General features: G+C 40.8%; 1 protein-coding gene across 1 annotated transcript in view; it reads left to right on the top strand.

Moving 5' to 3' along the window:
• The first annotated feature begins 1,508 nt into the window (after positions 1 to 1,508).
• The window catches only part of SV2C (synaptic vesicle glycoprotein 2C), a 55,693-nt gene continuing 35,054 nt past the window's right edge, over positions 1,509 to 22,147 (top strand). The window contains exons 1-3 of the mRNA XM_033164278.1: positions 1,509 to 2,220; positions 10,313 to 10,493; positions 14,964 to 15,115. Of these exons, the coding sequence (XP_033020169.1) occupies positions 1,638 to 2,220; positions 10,313 to 10,493; positions 14,964 to 15,115 (916 nt within the window). The 5' untranslated portion in view covers positions 1,509 to 1,637. The remainder of the gene's footprint in view (positions 2,221 to 10,312; positions 10,494 to 14,963; positions 15,116 to 22,147) is intronic.

Raw genomic sequence — 22,147 nt, 5'->3', positions numbered from 1 at the left:
ACAAACATGCATACATTTTGGCTTGAAAAAAGCATTTCTACTTTTTTTTAACAGCCAGAATAGGAGTGATCTTCTGGCAGATTGTCCCTGAGGGGTGGGGGGAAGGGTTCACCTGGCCATCCCCAAATGGACTCTTTGGGAAGATTGGCCCACCTCACTGCAACAGTTATGCTTTAAACCCTCCCCTTCCCAGCTACATACCCCCTTCTGCTAATGCCCTTCTGCTGTTTGAAACAGGACTTTGATAAGAGCGAATAAATGTTTTTTTTTTTTTTTTGCAAGCCTGATTGTAGCAGGGGAGGGGTAAGCAAGAGAGCCCCAGGGAATGAATCCGATATGCAGGCTTGCAGTTCCCCACTCTTCCTTCACAGAGGGAAAACCAAATCCCTACAGTGTGCCATTTGAGGTGGATGAACAGTTTTACGCAACAACAAGATTGCTTTAAATGAATGCACAGAAGGGCATTCAGTGAATGCAATATTCTTGTACCCTAGACTTAAGGATCTGAAAGCTTGAAAAGACACAAAATGTGCACAATTTTGAATCTACAAGTGCTCTGCATGTTTGGATGAACACTTGGGGTCAGGAGAAGTAGGGTCAGCATGTATGCTTTTGCTATCCCTTTGATGTATTCAGTGAACATATGATTATGTTTACATTCCTATATGCACTTTGAAAAATGGACTACTCCCCCAATACTTGGAAAACAGAAGCCCTGGGAAATAGTAAAGGGGAAACTACATTTTACAGCACCCCTGGTGGCTTCCTTGCAGTCATAGCTACATGCTAGGTAGGTGGAAGGAAAGAGAGACCTGGGAGTGGGGGAGCAGAGCTTTTTCCCTCTCAAGAGAGTGGGAGGGTATTTGAAATAAGACAGGAAGGAAAGGGAGAAGAAGCTGATTTCTCCCATTTGGACTGAAATCCAAGCCTAAGAATGAAATGTGGCTATAATCCTCACCTTGTATTTTGAGGTAAACATTACCAGTTGTTGTTACTAGGTCTTCCAAACGACGAATTTGAAAATTCAGCAGCGCTCTTCATTATAAACAGCAGGACTGATACGGATGAGGAACAGCAAATAGTTCTATATATCAAGCTACTGTTTTCTTTTTGGAAATGCTTCAGTTACCTTTCATAATACGTATTTGTATCTGTAATATGTTCGCGACACACAAACCCATGTGTTTTGAGCTGTATGTTGGAAAGTGACGCTACTGCATGTAAATGAGAGAAGCCAGCAAAAATACCTGAATGTTTTTTTTGCTTTCCCTTTTTGGGTTCCTTCCTTGTGTCATCAGGAGCTATTTACTCTGCAGGAGCCTTTCTGCAGTGCACCAGTTCTCTGCTTTTGGTGCACTCGTGGTTAGCAATAGTGTGAGTTAATCCATGGGGAATTGGTGGGTAGATAGTCTTGCCTCTTGAGCAATGGTGACTGTAGATCCTGTGTTCTTTTTTAGTTTTGTGATTCTATGCAGAACAAACAAAACTTAAAATATTTTCTTGTGTTTATTTTTCTTCTCCTAGATCTTGTTTTGGAACCGAATGTGTCTTGGGAGTCTCCTGCTGCTGCTGCTCTCCAGCACACAATAGTTCCCTTGCACACGGAATCAGTTCAGTCACACATTGATTAACACAAGATGGATGGAGCTTACAAGATGGAAGATAATACTTCATTAGTGAGAGGGGCTCAGGACATTGCCAAGGTAGTCAAGAAACAGGCAGGGAGGAAAGGGAATGCAACTGTAGAGAAAGCTCAAGACGAGTATACGGAAAGATCTTACAATAGATTCCAAGGCAGAGAAGATGATGAATACTATACCCAAGAAGGAAATTACGGTGGTGAGGCAAATGAAGATGAAGGATCAAGTGAAGCGACTGAAGGGCATGATGAAGATGATGAGATTTATGAGGGGGAATATCAGGGAATCCCAAATGCGACTCAGAACAAGGATGGGATCGGAGCCTTAGGTCAGCCCGTACGAGATGACTACAAAGATCGTCTTGAACTGGAAACGGAGAGAAAAGCTGATGAAGAAGAATTGGCACAGCAGTATGAGCTCATCATTCAGGAATGTGGGCATGGACGTTTTCAGTGGGCCCTCTTCTTTGTTCTTGGGATGGCGCTAATGGCTGACGGGGTGGAAGTTTTTGTGGTTGGATTTGTATTGCCCAGTGCTGAGACAGACATGTGCATCCCTAATTCTGGATCAGGATGGCTTGGTGAGTATTATCTACATCCTCTCCTGGCTTGTGTCATAAATCAGACAGATATTGTCTAGTATGTATTTGACAGTGCTCCCTCTGATGAAAACAAATAACTATCTTTGCTTTGTTAGCTCTGCGTCTGAGGCTCACAAAATGTATTTTAAGATACCACCATGTCTCTCTTTTGTTTTGTTGTATGTGTAAAAAGAAAAGATTTTCCTGTGCCCTTCGTCATGACCAATAAAAATAAGTAGCTGTTCCTAAATCATAGGACAAAAAAACTGCAGGCTTATGAATCCAGAATAAATATAATGTTGATAATGTGCTGCATAGCTTAGTATCAAGAATACATGTCAATACTGTGTAACAAAGAGATGGAAGAAAGTGCCTCATCATTGGGAGTGTTTGAATAGAACTGTGTGCAAGTGGCCTCTCAAAATTATCTATTGTAGTTGTAGGCAAAGAAATTGGTGGTAGTGGTGGACCTGGGGGAGGAGAAATTATTGAACACTTTCTCTGGGAAGTGGGGCTTTCCATTAGTAGTGGCAGTAGCTCGGCTTTATCCCTCTCGCCCTCTGACACTACAAGTGGCAGCTGCAGCCAAGTGTGTTGGCAGCCTGGCTGCCATTTTGCACCCTCTGGCCCTAGTGTCATTCTGGAAGAATAATGGTGGCAATAACAAAAAATATTATTGGAGAATATCATTTGCCCTTTTTTTTTCAAGGGGTGGGGCGTATGAAAAAGAAAAAGGAAATCCCAGAAATTTCCTCAGGAAAATCTGTTTTGAGAAATCTCAGCTCAGTTTGTTTCAATGGGACTTGTGCAGGAATAGTTCAGAGAGGTGTTACAAAAGTACTTGAAATGGTGTGCAATTACAAAATGACTGTTCATGGTGGGGGGGGGGGTATTCACTGGTGAGTGAGTGTTTCTAATTCTACCCAGGAGAGCCAATCCATAGAATTGTAGAGTTGGAAGGGACAACAAGGCTTATCTAGTCCAACCCCCTGCAATGCAGGAATCTTTTTGCCCAATGTGGGACTCAAACCCACAACCCTGAGATTATACTCTACCAACTGAACTATCCCTTATTTGACTCTTATTCAAGGTCAAACGGAGCACAGTTCTGTAAAATAATAATAGTCCAAAACATAATTGGCAAGCTGCTGTCCATATCTGGTTATCACCCAATTTCATATAGCAGGAAAACACTCAATAGGCATAGTAGCAATTTTTTAAAATATACTTTAACTGAGTGCAGTTTGCTCTTGTCTTAATTGTTGGCCACCTGGGTTCTGTATGAAAAGCTGCTGGTATTCCTGATGGTAGACAGTATATTTTCCCAAAACAATTATTCTGCACAGTTTTCAAAACTTTAATGGAGTTTGAATCAGACAGCATTTGAGTAAGCGCTTTGCTACCAAATATCTTTATGTTCAGTGTTGCATTGAGCCATTCTGTCCAGAAGTTGGGCTGGAGAAACGGAACACATGTTTGTGCTTCTCAGTGCATAAAGCAAAACCATAGCTACTAAGGCTGGAGATGGTCTTTCTTGAGAGATGCTTTGTTTCTCATGGTGAGTTTGGCCCCACTGCTAACGTTTGTAAAACATGTCTTTAAATCAATGGCGGGAAACCTGTGGCCCTCAAAGTATTGTTGGACTCCAGCTCCCATCAGCCTTAGTCAGCATGGCCAGTGTTCAGGGATAATGGGAGCAGTAGTCTAACAACATATGGGAAGACACAGGTTTCCCCATCAATGTTTTAAATCAAAACCAAACTGAAATAAAAGAAAGATGCATATACACATCATGAGCAGCCCCCCCCAAAAACCCTGCCTTTGCCAGTGTGGTGTAGTGGTTAAGAGTGGTAGACTCGTAATCTGGGGAACCGGGTTCGCGTCCCCGCTCCTCCACATGTAGCTGCTGGGTGACCTTGGGCTAGTCACACTTTCCTGAAGTCTCTCAGCCCCACTCACCTCACAGAGTGTTTGTTGTGGGGGAGGAAGGGAAAGGAGAATGTTAGCCGCTTTGAGACTCCTTCGGGTAGTGAAAAGCGGGATATCAAATCCAAACTCTTCTTCTTCTTCTTCTTCTTCCTGAAAAAAAGGATAGTCTGTCTCTATTTCATCAGCCTTGTGTAACATTTTTATTGGATGTGGTTATATTCCCATTTAGCTGTTTTTATGGAATTATTCTCCTTTTCTCTGGTATTTGATTATACTGATTTTCTATTGCAGTTTTAAGACAATGTTATGCCTTTTTCGTGAGCAGCGTTGACATATCCCTTGGGGAGACAAGTGCAGTGCTTTTTTTCTTTATATTTTTTTTATACTGCCCCTCAATGAGGTCAAACTTAGATTCACAAAAATGTTTAGGGGTATGTGTACCCCTGCATCCCCCCCCCAGAAAAAAATCACTGGACAAGTGGATTATAAGTAAATACAAATCTGTGTAGTACGGTGTTACCAGGGGAAACACCCCCAACTCTGCAATTGAGTAAGAGCGAACTACTCGCTTTCCCACTCCAGTGATATGGAACTTGCTCAAAATTTCATTTGCTCTATGCCAGTATCAAACTCCCATCTTCTAGTACCACTTTAATTATAATGTCATTAACCAATGGTCATGTTTCATAGAAATGCAAATATGTTGAAAATAGAAAAAAAGCCTTGTTGACTGCACACTTAATTAGGTCTCTGTCTTCATTGTTGTGTGTGTGTTGGCACCTCAGCAGTCTGGGTTTCTTTGGCTGAAAATACATCACAGTTTAAATCATTAGGTGTCACATTTACTTTTGAAACAAAGCTGAAGATCTTTAACACATCATTGAGCTCTCCACAGGCATCATGTTTCGATAATCTTGCAAGATAGATAAATCATGGTTTACAAGACCTCATCTATCAAGATGCTGAACTTGTTTATTTGATTTTCGCAGCTCCTGGGAATTCCAAATTCTGAGACTAAAAGCCCCTTTTGGAAGGAAAATGTGTCACGCATATAAAAACATTTATTAATAAAAAATATGCTAGAGGGCAAATGTTCATACTATCTATACTCTTGTGGGAGGCACATTGTTGCCTCCCATCAAAGAGATATTTCAGGCCCCTGCCCAGTTTGCTTCAGCTTCTAGTTGCTTCTAGACTAGGGGTAGCCAATGAGGTTCCCTCCAGAAATTGTTGAACTCCAATTCCCATCATCCCTAAGCGTGGGCCATGCTTGCTGTAGCTGATGGGAATTGTAGTCTGACAACATCTATAGCAATTGTTAACATGTATTCCATTCCTTTTGTCATATTAATTCACTCTCATGCTATGTGCACATTACCGTTTGCTCCAGTGCACTCCCACAGCTTTCTTTTTGAAGCTGAGTTGCCCACGATCCACCTGTATCTTGTATTTTTTCAATAAATAGTCCTTTGATGTGTTTCTCCTCAAATGAGCTTCCATCTAATTTGAAAATGCAAGCTGTGAATAAACTGAGGTGTGTACATTTCAGGCAGCCTTTGTGCATGTGCAGATAACAACTTTCAGTTCAGGTGTTGCAGGTGCAGGGAAACAAACCAGGTAATGTGGAAGGTATCTGATTTTCAACATCATGATATATCACCAGCTAAATATCACAATATCTTGATATATCACGATATATGCATATATCTATGTTGGCAGCAGAGGTCCCACCATACCTCCCCATAGCAGTGGAGGGTGCACTGGGCTCCGCAGCAGCAGAGGGCCATGACGAGGCTCCCTGCAGTGGAGGAGGGCCTTAAATGGCAAAGAAGTAATAAAAATATTAAATAAACTTCCATGTATTATATTTAATATATTTCCAACCAATTTAAGAGTAGTTTAAGTGATTTACTAGTCAGGCTGCATCTGCTTCCCCACTCACAGGTCTAAGTACAACCTATGCATGCATAAGTCCCACTGAGTTCAACTAAACTTACTTCTACTTTCCTGGGAGTAAGCTTCGTTGTAGGGCTTGCTTGTGAGTAGATACTCATTTGCTTGCACTGCTTACCGAAAAACACCCTCCCCATCATTCTCACATAGTACCCAACCTCCCACCTGGATTGTTAGCAGGCTCTGCTGAGCTCTAAGTTTGCGGGTGGCACTGTGGGTTAAACCACAGAGCCTAGGGCTTGCTGATCAGAAGGGCGGCAGTTAGAATCCCGTTGCTTGGTCCCAGCTCCTGCCAACCTAGCAGTTCTAAAGCACGTCAAAGTGCAAGTAGATAAATAGGTACTGCTCTGGTGGGAAGGTAAATGGCGTTTCTGTGCGCTGCTCTGGTTCGCCAGAAGTGGCTTAGACATGCTGGCCACATGACCTGGAAGCTGTATGCCAACTCCCTTGGCCAATAAAGCAAGATGAGCGCCGCAACCCCAGAGTCGTCCGTGACTGGACCTAATGGTCAGGGGTCCCTTTACCTTTACCTTAAGTTTGCTGGTTTGCTGAAATGTTTGAGGCTTCAACCCTATTCTGACCCTGGGGTGGCGTCAGAGGAAATCCCAAAGCAGCAGGGGCAGGGAGGTGAATAATTCCATGTAGCAAGCTGAAAAGCTTGCACTGGCAGGATGATTGCCACAGTGCTACATTTAAGCTTTATGTGCTCTGCCCCGAAATGTGAATGATCCCCAGTGCATTGTGCTTCTTTGGATTATACTGCTTGTCTTACTGAGGCCAAGGATTACGACCTCAGTTCCAGTGAATATATATTTTTATTTTCCCTAGAGGAGCACATTTTGATAGCTAAGGAAGTCCCATGTTTGCTTGTGCTGGCATGATTTTTTTTTTCCCTTTGATGAAAATGAATGTGTCAGCATTTGCTAGACCCAACTTCTGTTGGCATTTGTTGTTGTTCAATCGTTCAGTCGCATCCGACTCTTCTGTTGGCATAAGAGAACAAAAAGATCTCCACCCCCCAAAAAAACCAGGAAACATTTTTAAAAGCTCATTTTTTTTTGCATCAGAGACAGTCAAGTTGGCTGCCTGTGCAAAAAGATGCTTCTTTATATTGTACAGCTAGTCACCAAATAAAAGTTTTCTATTACTTTTGACATATTTAATACACTGAATATCATGCTGTTGCCAACTTTGGCAACACACACACACACCTACCCCCCCTAAAATCTTGGGGGCTGTAGTTTATGCCTCACAGAGCTACAACTCCCAGCACCCTTAACAAACTACATTTCACAGGAATTTTTTTTGCAGTGGGGGGAAGCTTTTAATTTATGGTGTGTACGCTGCCTTTGTCACATGGTGGGGGATTCAAGCCACTGTTACTTTTCAGCAACTCACAGGTGGAAAAGCATTGTAGGAAGAGACAGTTGTCAGCAGAAAGTTGTCCTCATGCCAACCCCTGAACATGCCAGTCCTCCATCCAGGATTTTTTCTGTTTGCCAAACAGGGGCTTCTGATATGATGTAGAGACATGACTGCAGGGTGATGCTATGGCCAATTACCGGCTTTAGGGTTTTTGTTTGGGAGAAGAATTAATCCCAGAACATTGCATGGGAAACACATTGTGTTGTTCAGTCACGTGCGCCATTCATAATCACTCTGAGTTTGGAGTATTGCCATAAAAAGTGCATTTCAAATAGCAGAGTCACACCGATTTGTTGCCATGACAGGGTCGATTGAGAACTACAGTATGTGAATGCTGTTGCTGCATTTCACATCAAAAGTCTGAGAGGGAGAAAACGCATCAGAGGCACCTCAGTTTCAGAGAAAAGTGAAACCAGGCATTAGAGGCATTACAAAGACTTAACAAAGTAGGCTTTATCTCAGGCTTGTCAGTTAGGATTTTCTCTCTAATGCCAGAGGGAACTATCGGATAAGAGAAGATACCTTCAAAAATAATATGTTCAGTGCTAGTACTAAAGGAATCCATCAGTGGCTTCATATCATTACCTGGGATTAACTAGGTTTTCGATAACCCTGTTCTGTAGTTGCTGCATCATAGTACAGTATCTCATTTTTATAGTAGTAGGGGGTGGTTTTTCTTTTACGCTCAGGGTGAAAATAGAGACAGAAATACTATTTTTACTATACTGCAGTTGTCTTAATTGTAAAAAGTTGGACATAAATCAATATTTGTGTCCATCCAATTAAATGTTATAGTCTCTTAACTACCTGTTAATTTGGCTACTTGAGCAGTAGGGAAGAGACTGAAGTGTGGCATTGTGTGTGTCTAAATCAATAAACTGTTCGTTCAGATATGGCTTTATCTGTGCCAAACTTATTCACAGTGTGGGATTGGAATACGGTAGCTCTCACCCATTTTAAGGCCACTTTGGATTCTGATTCTGATTCTGATTCGTAAGTCACTTTGGAGTGGAACACAATGCACAGAAAGGATCAGGGCAACCCCCTATTAATAATTAGATATATTGGTCTCATATGCATTGTATTCTGTGTGCCACCATTTGAGTTTCCAAATATCAGACAATCTGGAGCTGGTGAATAACTTGCAAGGCAGGTAAAAATTATTTTAAAATGCTATAAAGAGTGTGTGCATATTTATCACACAAACACATATGCATGTGTGTGTGTGTGTGTATATGTATATATATGTGTATATATATATATATATATATATATATATATATATATATATATATATAGTTGTGTGTATACCTAGTGACCTCCTGAGCCTTTATATCCCAATTCGATCTCTGAGATTATGTGGACGAGCACTGTTAGTTCTCATTCTTCTGTGTTCCAGAAGCCAGCCATGTACTTTTACCAGTTCCATGCTGTGCAATAGTTTTGCTACTATATGTTTCAGATGCCTCTTGAAGATCTTTTTTATGCCAGCAGCCTGTTCAGTCTACATTTTTCAAGATGATGTATTATTTTTGTGATATTTTATGTTTTATAGTACTCGTCAATTTTCTTGTATACTACCCTGATAATTTATATGAAGCGGCAGTCCATAAATATTTTTGCGAATAAACAAAATAAATTTATATATACACAAACATGCTTTTATATGGTTGGTTTGGCTGCATCCTTGGACTTTCGGAACCCGCCTCTTTAAAGGCATGTTTATTGAAATTAAAATATTCTTGAAGCACAAGCGATAAAGCTGCAGAGTCTTTACTATAATGTGCACTGTTATCAGAGAAAACAGTTGTAAGCAAGCATGATCTGTAGTGAGTTTTGTACACTGACCTATCAAGTTTCAAAGCATACAGAAACCTGATCCTCTCTTGTTCATTTCCTCCCTTTTGTTATTAAAGCAATTTAAATAATCCTAGTTTCTGAAACCATTTATAAAAGGTCACATTCCGAGAGCGCACACATGATTTGGAAAATAATCCTGTTGATAACAAAGTTTTCCTGCAACGTAGTTGCATTAGTTAATTGCATGGTATTGATTTATCCACATAACTAATTTTAGCCCGCTGTTTATGGAAGCAGGGGTAGGGAACTTCAGGCTCTGGGACCAAATGTGGCCCTCCTGGCCACTCTGTCTGGCTCTTGGGACTTTCCTCAGCTCACATCCCTCACTGGCTCTGCTCCAGTTTACCCCCACCCCCACCCCAGCTTAATGTGCCCCTGAATTGTAATAATGTCTCTACCTTGCCTGGATGTTGCAGTGGAAAGATGGAGAGGGCCAGTGTGGTGGCCAGTGTTGAACTAGGATCTGGGAGACCAGGGTTCACATCTCTGCTCAGCTATGAAGCTCACTGAGTGACAGTGAGCCAGGCACAGTCCCTCAGCCAACTTCACAGGGTTGTTTTGAGGGCAAAATGGGTAGGGGGAAGACCATGCATACCATACTGAGCTCCTTGCAAGAAAAGGTAGGATATAAACATCTCAACCCCCAAATTTGCTTGCCTTTTCTTTTACTTTCTTGCAGCTGTGTGCCTATAACTAAACAAGTATCAAGCTTTCAGTAAGTCAGAAACAAAGGATGCATATGAGAGGAGCGTTTTTTCCTTTGCAAATCTGTATTCAAATCACTCACCTACAATAAATGTACATAGTTGTTTTGCAAGTAAATTGTGCCATGTGTGGGAGCTGAGGAGGAACAGTGACTTAGGAGTTGATATTGAGAACTATGCAATCCTTCCTAATGTAACATATTGTCTTTTGTGTGTTGCAGGTAGCATAGTATACCTTGGGATGATGGTGGGGGCATTCTTCTGGGGAGGCTTGGCAGACAAGGTGGGAAGGAGACAGTCTCTTCTCATATGTATGTCTGTCAATGGATTCTTTGCCTTCCTTTCATCATTTGTCCAGGGCTATGGCTTCTTTCTCTTCTGTCGTTTACTTTCTGGATTTGGGTAAGCTCTTCCTTTATTCCTTTCATTTTCTAATTTAACTTTACCTTTCCCTGTTTTGGGGAAAAGCTTGTTCATTGTTGTTCCCATCCTGCTGTCAAGAGCCCACATCTGAGGGTTCAGTCGTACCTTGGTTCTCGAACACCTTGGTACTCACATGTTTTGGCTCCCAAACACTGCAAGACCGGAAGTAAGTGTTCCGGTTTGTGAACGTTTTTCGGAAACCAAACATCTGACACAGCTTCTGCTTGACTGCAGAAGCTCCCAGAACGGATTAAGTTCGAGAACCAAGGTACCACTGTATTGTGGTTGGGCTTTGTGTTCACTCAGACTTTCTCAATCTGACTTCTACATTTGCTCTTGTGCCACGCTGGCCAGACTCTAGCCTGTTGCGCTGTGAGGGTGCCCTGTATGGATAAAGTCAATGCAAAGAAGGGGTCAGTGGTTAAAAAAAAAGTGAATATTGTTTTCCTTTGATCCACATTGGGGTACTTAAAGTGGCATGGCATGGCTGAAAATTACACTTGCACATCTGTCACTGTATGCCTGAAAGAAAAATGTCAAAACAATCCATTTAGAAATTCACACACCACATAGCTTAGGATTTAACCACCTTGCATTATTATCAATGGTGATAGATGCAGAGAGCTGAGTATACTTTTAATATTTTACACTAAATTTAACATATTTTATGACACAATATAAATAAATAAAACAGAAAAGTAGTAAGTTACAGTCCCCAAATAATATATATAATAATGGAGACAGGTGCACTTCACCAGGGAGGGCATTCCACAAATGGGGAACCGCCACTGAAAAGGCCCTGTCACAGATCATCATCAACTGCATGTCCCCAGTGGCAGCACCACCAATGAAATCTCACTTGCTGAGTGTAAGATCCAAGATGGTTGATGTTGGGGGAGGTGATGTTTTAAGTACTTGAGTCCCAAAACATTTAGAAGTTACTGCTTTCTTTCCATCCAGTATGATACCTTGATTTGTTCAACTGCTTAAAGATTTGTGTGGAATACTGGTATATCTGAAAATATTATAACATTGCAAAGTGATTTCTGAGGGGTGGTAACAGCGAGACTTAAGTGGTTGTTAAAATTGCAGCAGGGGAGGACATTTGATTTCAAACATTATAGTTTGCCTCTAGTAATGTACAATAGAATAGACAGCTGTGCCTTGGAGCAAGATTTTGAATTGGGGAAAATATAATTTATGTGAAGAAAATATTCTACTATTATAAGTTTAGACTGCTTAGCAAATCAGTTTCAGCTATTAATAAGATATACTTTTGTGTTAAATAGACAGGGGTGACTGGAATATGAAAAAGTATTGGAGAATGTCTTCTTAAATAAGGTAACAGACACACCATACATTTAAGGCACCCTTATACCACTTTAACTGTCATGGCTTTCCCCCAAAAGGTCCTGGGAATTGTAGTTTGCTAAGGGTGCTGAACCTCTCAGACCTACAACTCCCAAATTCTCAGTCTGTTAAAATTGTATAAAGGTGCTTTAAATGTTTGGTGTGGATGTGACTGAATAATGTTATCTGTAACTGCTGTTTTGGCTGAATATTGCTGATGCCTGCGGAAAATGGAAAGGGGATAAATGATAAATCGTGTACATATGCATTGGGTTTTATGAATAACAAACCAAAGCTGAGCCAGGAAGGAAGGAGGGAAACAGAAAAGACCATTTTGGCACTAGGTTGGAGGGAACTGCTGAGAGGTAGTTTGGAGGCTATCAGATTTTGCAAAATGTGACTGTCATTGTGTTCACTAATTCTTGGTAGAACTTCTGTGGCACACAAAATCATAGGGGTTCTAGCAGGGATTGTCAAACACACTGATGGACAAATTTTCATGAAATGTTATGAATGAGACGAGCCTTATTGGATCAGATCAAAGCATTGGTCCAGGGATGGGGAACCTGTAACCCCCATTTGGGAAGATGTTATTGGACTTCAGTCCTGATCATGGCCATACTAGCTGGGGCTGATGGGAGCTAGAGTCCAACAGTCTCTTGGGACCCTAGTTCCCTTATCCAGTCCAACAATCTGTTACTACACTTGTCAGTCAAATGCCATCTGAAAGGCTTACAAGTTAGGCACGAAAGCAGCTTTTCTCTCCCATTTGATTCTCCCCAGTATCTTGTATGCAAAGATACATTGTTTATGAACATCAGGGTTCTATCTAATTATCATAGCTGATAAAAGTTGCTTCCAAAGTCTTTTCATTATACTAACCTTCACTACAGAGAGTGAGTAGCAGGGATATGGGTTACAACTGAAAGAAGGGTATATGCCTATTTCATAGTAGTGATTGTTTAAGATGCCTACCCCATAAAGAGCATTGAGCAATGTTCCTTTTTGTCCCTTGTGGCAAATTCTGATCTATCTTCACAAGCATACACACACTAGGATCCTTTCTTTTTCTGACCATTTTCTTTTCAGGAATCATTCTGTTTCTCTAACGTCAATTTGCAGAGTTTGGAAAGAATGGGGTGGTTTCTTTCTGGGAGGAACACACATCCTTTTGGTCCTTGATTATGCAATGTTTTTGCTTAAAACCACAGAGTGATGTAGTATATGTGTGTGTTTTATGTTTATGAACTGCAGAAGAGTACAAAATCTTGCAAAAAGGGACATCCATGCATACTTTTCCAAGTGCATGAACCAATCTTCTATAAAATAATGCAGGAGTAGTTTCTCAAACGTTGGGTCAGCCAGGGTCTCGATAACAGTGCAAAGGAGCTTGTCCCTTTTGCATAATATAGGGACCCAATGTTAGTCCCAGAGAGCCAAGACACACTTTGAAGTAGTCAGTATTCAGTAATCAGAGTTGATTTTCAATAGGAAAACCATGAGAAAACTGCATTACCTAATACTATGCTACTCTACAGATGTTACTGGACTCCAACTCCCCTAAACCCTAGCAAACATTGCCATTTTTTATTATTAATTTATGAATTGCCTTCTATGTGTGTGTCAAGGCAATTTACAAATGTCAGCCACATCAACACCATCCATTTAAAGCATGTGGCTTCCCCCCCCCCCAAGAATCCTGGGAACTGTAGTTTGTTAAGTGTGCTAATATTTGTAGCTCAGTAAAGGGTAAAATACAGTTCCCATGATTCTTTGGGGGAAGACATGTGCTCTGAATGTATGGTATGGATGTGACCAATTGAAAACTGCTAAAAACAGCAACGTCAGGGATGGCCAGACATAGTAACCCAACACATTACATCAGATACTCCTGCATTATCCTTTTTAAACTGGCTCTGGAGTAATAATTTGATCAGTACATGAAATATACTAAATATTAAAACAGAAAATTGCAAAAGCTCCTCAGATATATAGCGGTATATGTTTAATACAGTCCCAGTCCTGATTCTGTTGTCCCACATGTCTTTTTAAGCATTATGGTCACTGCTGACATCAGAATTCAGAAGCTTATGGTAATCAAAGGCTTAATTTTAGATGTGAAGAACAGCTTATGTAGAGTGTGAGCTGCTTATCAGTTCTTGTATAGTGATGACAGAAACTCAGAAGTAACACAGTAGTGATGAATAAAAACGCTCAGGTGCCAACTGCACCGCACTTGTCCATTGAATTTAAAAAATAAACTGGAGGAAAATTCACCCAAACAATGCGAGAAACGGTACAATATATTATAATCTTTCAACATTTCTACAGTTTTGAATGATAGAGTTCATTAAGAGATAATGATTTAACAGTTGAGATTGTATTGCCTTCTGCATTTAAATTCAATATATGAGGTCTAAGAACACCCTGATGCAACAGAGGACCATGCAATAACAACTAAACTGTAGAGTTTCTTTCTTAACCAGAATTTAGTCAAATAATTCTTAGACATTATTTGAATTTTTTTGACTATATCCTGAGTCATAACTGCACCAAAAGATTTAGTGGCTGCATTCTCCCAAGCTGCAAAGGCGTCATTTGTTTTAAGCCTGTTTCTCTTGCTTCTCTTCTTCTAAGTTAATTTCAACAAGCCTCAAATCTTCAAACAGAGGAAAAAACAAACCATGTCTCATTTCTCCAGCAAGCTGGATCCCCCCCCCCCACAATGCTCTTACCTCATGTCACTGTAACTTGGTGAGCATCTGGGGTGGGATTGTCAAATAAACCATGGTCAAGCAAGGTTATTGCATTCAGTCAAAACGCCAAACTGTAGACAAAACAAACCATGGTTTGTAAACCAAAACAAACACTTCACCTTATGGTTGGTTGCTAGAAGATAAACAATGGTTAATGTGCTGGGCTGAGTTCAAGCACTGAAGCAAACCACACTTTGACTAGACAAACCATAACTTTGTGTTACGTACACACAAGGCTGGTGTAGTGAAATAGTTGTTTTGCGTGCCACCCATTAAAGACACAGTGTTTGTTCATAGTTTCTATTATGGTTGTATTCAATTTATACTCTGTGTCTTCAATTAGGATTGGAGGAGCTGTTCCAGTTGTATTCTCCTATTTTGCTGAAGTTCTCGCTCGAGAAAAACGTGGAGAACACTTAAGTTGGCTTTGCATGTTTTGGATGATTGGGGGCATCTATGCATCCGCCATGGCCTGGGCAATCATCCCTCACTATGGTAAGAAGCATATTTTTTGTTGCATAAAGCTACTGCTATCAATGTACATAAATGCTAAGCCATAATCAATTACAAGGCATTTCAGTGTTAGAATTGATTGTTTTAAAGAAGCAAAAGGTGGGGCAATTGCTTAGAGGCATATCTCACTTACTGTAGAGGACCATGCAAATATATATTTTCAAATCTGGTTTCTATTGGTGTCATTTGACAGAGAAAGGGGTTTATAAATGCATGAGGTAATATAAATATAAATATGCATACTCATAACAGTTTAATTTACTATACATTTTTAGTGTCAGATATTTTATAATAGTCTAAGGTGTGGTGACAAGTTTTATATATTTTATAATTGCAATAATACTTTCTTTAGAAAAACTAAGCATAAAAGTAAAATTAAAAATCATTTTTAAATTATCAAGAGTGAACAACAGTTGTTAACTTTTACAAAATATGCATTTTTTAAAACTTACCTTAAGGCAAGGTATTTATATACATGACTACAATAAATTGCTTTCAAAGGTTACTTTGCTTTATTTTAATGTAGATAACTTAGCATTTTTATTGCAATGTTGTCCTCTTAACTTTTAAATGTCAGTACTTTATAGCCAGAAGTGTTTAAAATACCTTTCTGCAATGCTTTGAACTAATTTTCTTGTTGGACGAATCTGAGGCTTATCCTACAGCTCTAAGTCAGCCTAATTTAACCTTTCATTGCTGATCTTCAGTATCATATCTAGGAGCCCATCTGTGGTTTTTTTGTTTGGTAGTTCCCCCCTTTAGATGTTGCTCATGAGAAACGACAGGCTCTCCGGTAAGCTAAAACTATTTATTTTCATAATGTAGCTACAGAGTCTCTGAAATACGTTTGGTCAGTTACTTTCAGTTTCTCGGAGTGGCGGGCTCTGTCTTGCCCGCCAACACAGCCAACAGCAGGGAACTTTGAAATGACGTCTGTGTCGCCTCCCCCCCCCCCCATCGTCTCCTCCTCCTGTCTGAGACTGACTGCTCTTGGTCTTTGCCCTGCCCTCCTATAGCCTGGCACCTCTCCCTCTTCCGGTGACAATTCCTGACGGGGGCTTGAGCTGGCAGATGAAACAATGGATATTAGAGGTTGCGGCTCTCTGTAACCCAGCGACCCCCCTTCTCTGGAGGAAACACTATCTTGCTCCTCTCTCTCTCCCTGTTCCTCCTGAGTAGGCCCCTCTTTCCCTGACATCGTGGCAGATTCATTGGTCAAACTGGCTACCCCAGAACATGGATAATAAAGGATGTAGCTTCCTTATCATAAAAAATGCAGGCTGAGATACAGAAAACTTGCCACAATAATGATTCATTCAGTTGACTTGATTATCAGATGATTCCTCTTCAGGAGTGAACTTAACTGGTATAACATAGACATAGGCTGTTGGACCCACAGACATAGCTTTAAAGAACTTGGTGGTGCAGTAAATGATGGGCTGTGTTCAGATAGGAGATACAGGCAATACTGCTTTTGCAGTTTAGGGGAGAATTATATATATTGGAAAAAGGACAACCCACCTGTTAGGCAAGGAATGCACTGCCTGCCGCCGCCACTGCTGTGTGTTCCTTGGAGGCTGGATCTGTCGCCTCTTCATCAGCTGCCTCCATGCCGTCTCCTCCCATCCCTAGGGATGAAATGGCAGGAGTTGCCCTCTGGGGTCTCCTGGACTCTTCACCTGCCTGGTGTGATTCAGAGCATGCCCCTTTACTGTCCATGATGGCATTTGATTCCCACTTCAAGGAATTGAAGTTGATAACGTTGATTTGATTTTCCCATTTCCCAATGTAGATCTTCACCCGCCCCCCTTGTTCCAGATGTAGACATTGTTCCCTCTTTGTTCCCGATGTAGATCTTTATTCCCCACTTCTTCCTGATGTAGATTTTCACTCATCGCTTCTTCCCTGGTGGGAGGGGGCACCACTTTAGGGTTCGCCCCAAGTGAAAATGTCTGGGGCCGGTCCTGATTGGAAATAATGTTCCACACACAAAAAGCGTTAGGGGAGCAACACAGTTGCACAAGATCACATGCTTCCATCTCTTGGACTATGTTAATCATGCTAATGCCTGGTCTACTGCACAGCCTAGCAGGAATCACCACTACACAATTCTCATGTGGCTTTATGGCATCAGGTGTAGTGAATCCATGTGCTTGTCTCTTGAGGAATATTCCACCTGGAAGTTCCCTTGGGAAAAATAAGGCACTCCATTGTTTTCAGCATTAACCATATCAGCTAATTATAAAGGTACTTGTTCTAGCTAAATTCCAATGAAAATACATCACGCAATACATAATAACACAAATGCTTATCTGTCACTTAGCATGAATTAAGGTACATATTGAGATGAAGCCTATATATACTGGAGTTTGAATTTTTTAATGGAGGTATGTTATCATTCCCTGTATCTCTTTGAGCTAAAGAGATTCCAGTACCAATTCACATTGGATGCAATGTTGGGCTGGATGGGTGCTAGTAACCTGAAATTGAATCCTTGTCAGATGGAAATCCTGTGGCTCCCGAGTGTGGGAATTTGGCACTTTACCTGTTCAGAATGTGGTTGCACTATCTTTGAAAGAACATGTACACAGTCTTGGAGTGTTCCTGGGTTTGTCATTGTTGCTAGAGGCCCAAGTGGCCACAGTGGTGAGGAGTGCCTTTTACCAGCTTTGGCTGGTACACCAGTTACTGTATATCCATTTCAGGAGAAGGGATCATCTGGCCACTATTGCCAATACTTTGAAAACCTTAAGACTCAGTTACTGCAATGTGTTCTGTGAAGGGCTCCCTTTAATATTTGGAGCACCATTTCTGAAGGAGCTACACTGGATGCCTGTTTGCTACCAGACCAGGTTACCTGAGAGAACATCTACTCCCAGACAGACCTGTCCAATCACTTAGGTACCGGTAATCTTCAGAGACCTTCATGATTGTGCCAGGGCCTGTTGAGACCCATCTGGTAACAACCAGGAAGAGAACCTTTCCTGTGGTGGTGCCCGTACTCTGGAATCCCATCCCCTCATAAATAAGGCACACACCAACTTTGATATAATTTCTGCACATACTGAAAACTTTCTTGTTCAGCGTGGCTTTTGCCAGCTGTTGGTAATAGCGGGTGGCGCTGTGGTCTAAACCACTGAGCCCCTTGGGCTTGCCAGTCGGAAGGCTGGCAGTTCGAATCCCAACTCCTGCCAACCTAGCAGTTCAAAAGCACAACAGTGCAAGTAGATAAATAGGTACCACTGCGGCGGGAAGGTAAACGGCATTTCTGTGTGCTCTGGTTTCCATCACGGTGTTTTGTTGCGCCAGAAGTGGTTTAGTCATGTTGGCCATATGACCCGGAAAGCTGTCTGTGGACAAACACTGCTTCCCTCAGCCTGAAGCAAGATGAGCGCTACACCTCATAGTCTCCTGACAGCTTGATAGGACTTGATTTTAATTTTATTTGTATATTTTTGTATTGTATTTTATGTTGAAGTGCCCACATAACATGAAGTATATAAATATCCACACACACACACACACACACACACACACACACACACACACTGTTTGCTTTAGCCTAAGTCCTTAGGATTTATCTTTAAGTACAGAAGAAATGTGTAGTGTATCTTACTGTCCCACTTCATTAGGCAGTTGTATATTTATGTCATAAAATTTACACTTCAAAAGTGGTTTACAAAATATAAAACAGTAAAATCAATTTTAAAAATTGCAACCTTATTTTAAAACATACAAAACTTAAAAAAACTAAAACAGATTAAAGTTACCTCAGTTTTCTAAGCATTTGGGTAGGCTTGTCTAAACAGGAATGTTTTTAACAGGCACTGAAAAGAGTACAGTGAAGGAGCCTGGTTGATCTCAATAGGCAGGGGGTTCCAAAGTATTGCATTATAATATAATATAATATAATATAATATAATATAATATAATATAATATAATAATATGTTACATTCTGTTATGTTATGTTATGTTTTAAATAAATAATACATTTGCTAGAATTTTAGAATTTAACACTCCTGGTCTGTTTATCTGTTTGTTCCATACTGAACCCCAGTGTGTGTTGATATGTGAATGAAGGAAAATTAATGGTGGCAGTGGAAAGTAGGGGGATGGAATTAGCAACTACCATCATTGTATGTGGTGCAGGTGGTAGGGATTTTACCTGTGATAATATTACGATGGAATAGTCAAACAGAGCGAGCCACCACAGCCTGTGGAAGAGAACTGACGTTATCCCGGATAGGCTGAGGTTCACTGGCGATAAATTTGCGTGATTTTAGCTGGGAACTGTAAGTTAACGTATTATTTGTTCTTTTTCTGTCCTCCTGCTGCAGTCCCTAGAGGGAGATTAGAATCTCTCTGATATGGTAGATCTCGTCATTCATAAAGCAGGGATGTGCCTACAATGGTCCATAATAAAAGAATAGGAAATGATTTCACACCCTGCTGTCACAACAGCAGACTGTTCCTGAGAGATAGAAGCCAAAACTACTTCACACCTTGGAGAAGTGTTCCAAAATTATTTACTGCAGTTGCTGCTGCTGCACCAACACCAGATTGGATATCTGTAAAATGAAGAATAGAAGAAAATAATCAGTCTTGGTTTTTGTCTAATACTGAAGGTCTGTGTTCTTACTGGCATTGGTCATGTGTTTAGCATACTGAAACCAGTCATCTTTTGTGTGTCGTAAACACATGGACAAACGCATATCCAATGTGGGGTGGGCAGTTTGTTTGTTTGTTTGTTTCATTAGATACCTCCTCAGCCGTTTACTGTGATGACCTAGGGCAGGTTACAATAATGAAACATACAATTATAGAACAAATTAAAGAGATGCAACCATAAAAGAAGGAAAGTGTAAAAAACAATTGCCATTATAAAAGTAGTTTTTTTTTAAAGAGTTCCAATAGAGATGCTGACTGGGATATAGACAACAGAGTTCTGAAACACCATTGCAGAAAATGTGTCCCACAGAATTGCTTAGGCCATAATAGATTTTTTTAAAAATGAAGTCAGGAAAAGAGAGTACTTTATTGGAAGATATAAAGGAAAGAATAATAATAATACCACTAGTTTGTGAGTGTCTAGAAGAGAATGAAGGAGTAACTACTCCCTCTCTTTCCCCTGATGGCCAATTCCAAATATGCTGTCACACACTGTAGAGCAAGGGTGGGCAACTTGAAGCCCTTCTCATATATATATATATAACCCTCTGCAAACTATCAGCTCAGACTTCAGGCAGAATCCTCTACATATGTAAATTGCATTGGTCATTATTACTTCTAAAGGCTGTTTGCTAGGAATCATGTACACTCTGATGGACAACCTATGGAATTTTATAGGAAAATAATCTTCAATGCAGATAGAAGTGGAGGAAACCGGGATGGGGGATACAGGACAAGAAGGGATCTACAACAGCGACTCTAGGACACATTGAGTTCTGCTGCGGAATCTGTCATATTTCACATCTTACTGGTGCAGTGGGCAGGGATGTAGCCAGGATTTTTGTTGGGGGGCAGGACATTTGGGGTGGTCAGGGCACTTCTTAGGGTGGGCAGAACAGATATGATTGGTCAGTTGTTTATTTCTATTGTTTTACTCGATCGGGGGGGGGGGAGCTGCACCTCCCTGTCCCCGCTGGCTATGCCCATGGTAGTGCAGCTTCTGCCAAACCTTAGAGCCCCATATCCATTGGATTTTCAGTGCAGGAATACACCATTAGAGCATATACTTAAAATACTGAAAGCAACAAGAATGACAGAGTTCTATAGAATTTTGAACAGATGCTTGTGCAAATTAGGATAAGCAAACCAAATTAAATCCCCTGGTTATCTGTTTGTGGTGTTTTCTCTGCCATGATGCAAAGGGTTTCTTTTGTGTGTCCCCCACCCCCACCCCAATCATTTAAATGTCTGCCTTCTCTGTGGTTAGTAGCTTAAGTAGCATTTTGGCACATCTGCTTAATGAACGCTGAAAACATTTCATTTGTAAGCGCAGTAATTACCCTTTCCTGTGATTCTATAGGTTGGATAGGAAATAAAAGGGGGGAATTGCTTACCCAGACCAGAGATGGTAAAAGAGGAGTGGAAATCCTCTAAAAATAAAAGCCAAAGTATATATGGCAGTGCCAAAGTCAAACTAGATGGGACAGTGGCATATCATTGATTACCACCGCCTCTCTCTCTCACACACACCCCGCACACAATTTGTAAGGAGAAATCAGCCACAAGGACTGTTGATATAAACATCTCCCCCCCCCCAAAAAAAACCTACTGCTTTCCCTTTGGAGAAGGTTATCCTTATGGTATTTACGTGGTTTGCCTGTGGGCCAAACAACAACTTGTATGTGTTTTTGCTTGCATGTGTGTGTTGCGACAACAGTGGAAGTCCGTTGTTGCTGCAGCTCTGACCTGATTCTTCCTCTCAACTCTAGGTTGAACCAGGAAGTTTTGGCCCCTTTTGGAAAGCTGGTCTTTGGCAGCTGCCTGACGATGCCTAGGCTTGTATGACAGGAGCATTCTTAGCTAGTCATGCCATAAATTCTACATATGTATCCCTTCCAAATACTATTCATTGAGTTTTAAATGTATACGTCAACCAAACAGGTGTTTTGTTCTTGATTTGGAAGTAAGTGATTTATGGGCATCCAAACGCAGGATGTCTTGAAGGGCATAAATGTTGAGATCAAGAAAAGAGAAGTGATTAATCAAAGATGTTAACAATGTGTTAAAGGTATGCTGTGATAAGGAAAGAATCTGAGGTATGGCTGAGACACATTTCTTAGTATTGGGTTGTTGTTGTTTTGCAAATTCAGTGATATTTAAGGTCTTTCCACAGCCTCTTTTCTCATGTTTTGCAGATATGTTTGAAACTAGGTGCAAAGCAAAATCCTCCCTTTTGTGTCAGTTCTGCTGTCTCAGCTTCTTAAAGTTCTTCACTTCTCCAGAGCTATTAAACATCACTACAATTTGTATAGTCTGCTGGAGGACAGTGCTGAAACTGTGTGGGT

Source organism: Lacerta agilis, chromosome 11, assembly GCF_009819535.1.
Source record: "Lacerta agilis isolate rLacAgi1 chromosome 11, rLacAgi1.pri, whole genome shotgun sequence".
Classification (NCBI taxonomy): Eukaryota; Metazoa; Chordata; class Lepidosauria; order Squamata; family Lacertidae; genus Lacerta; species Lacerta agilis.
This window is presented reverse-complemented; position numbering and strand designations above follow the sequence as displayed.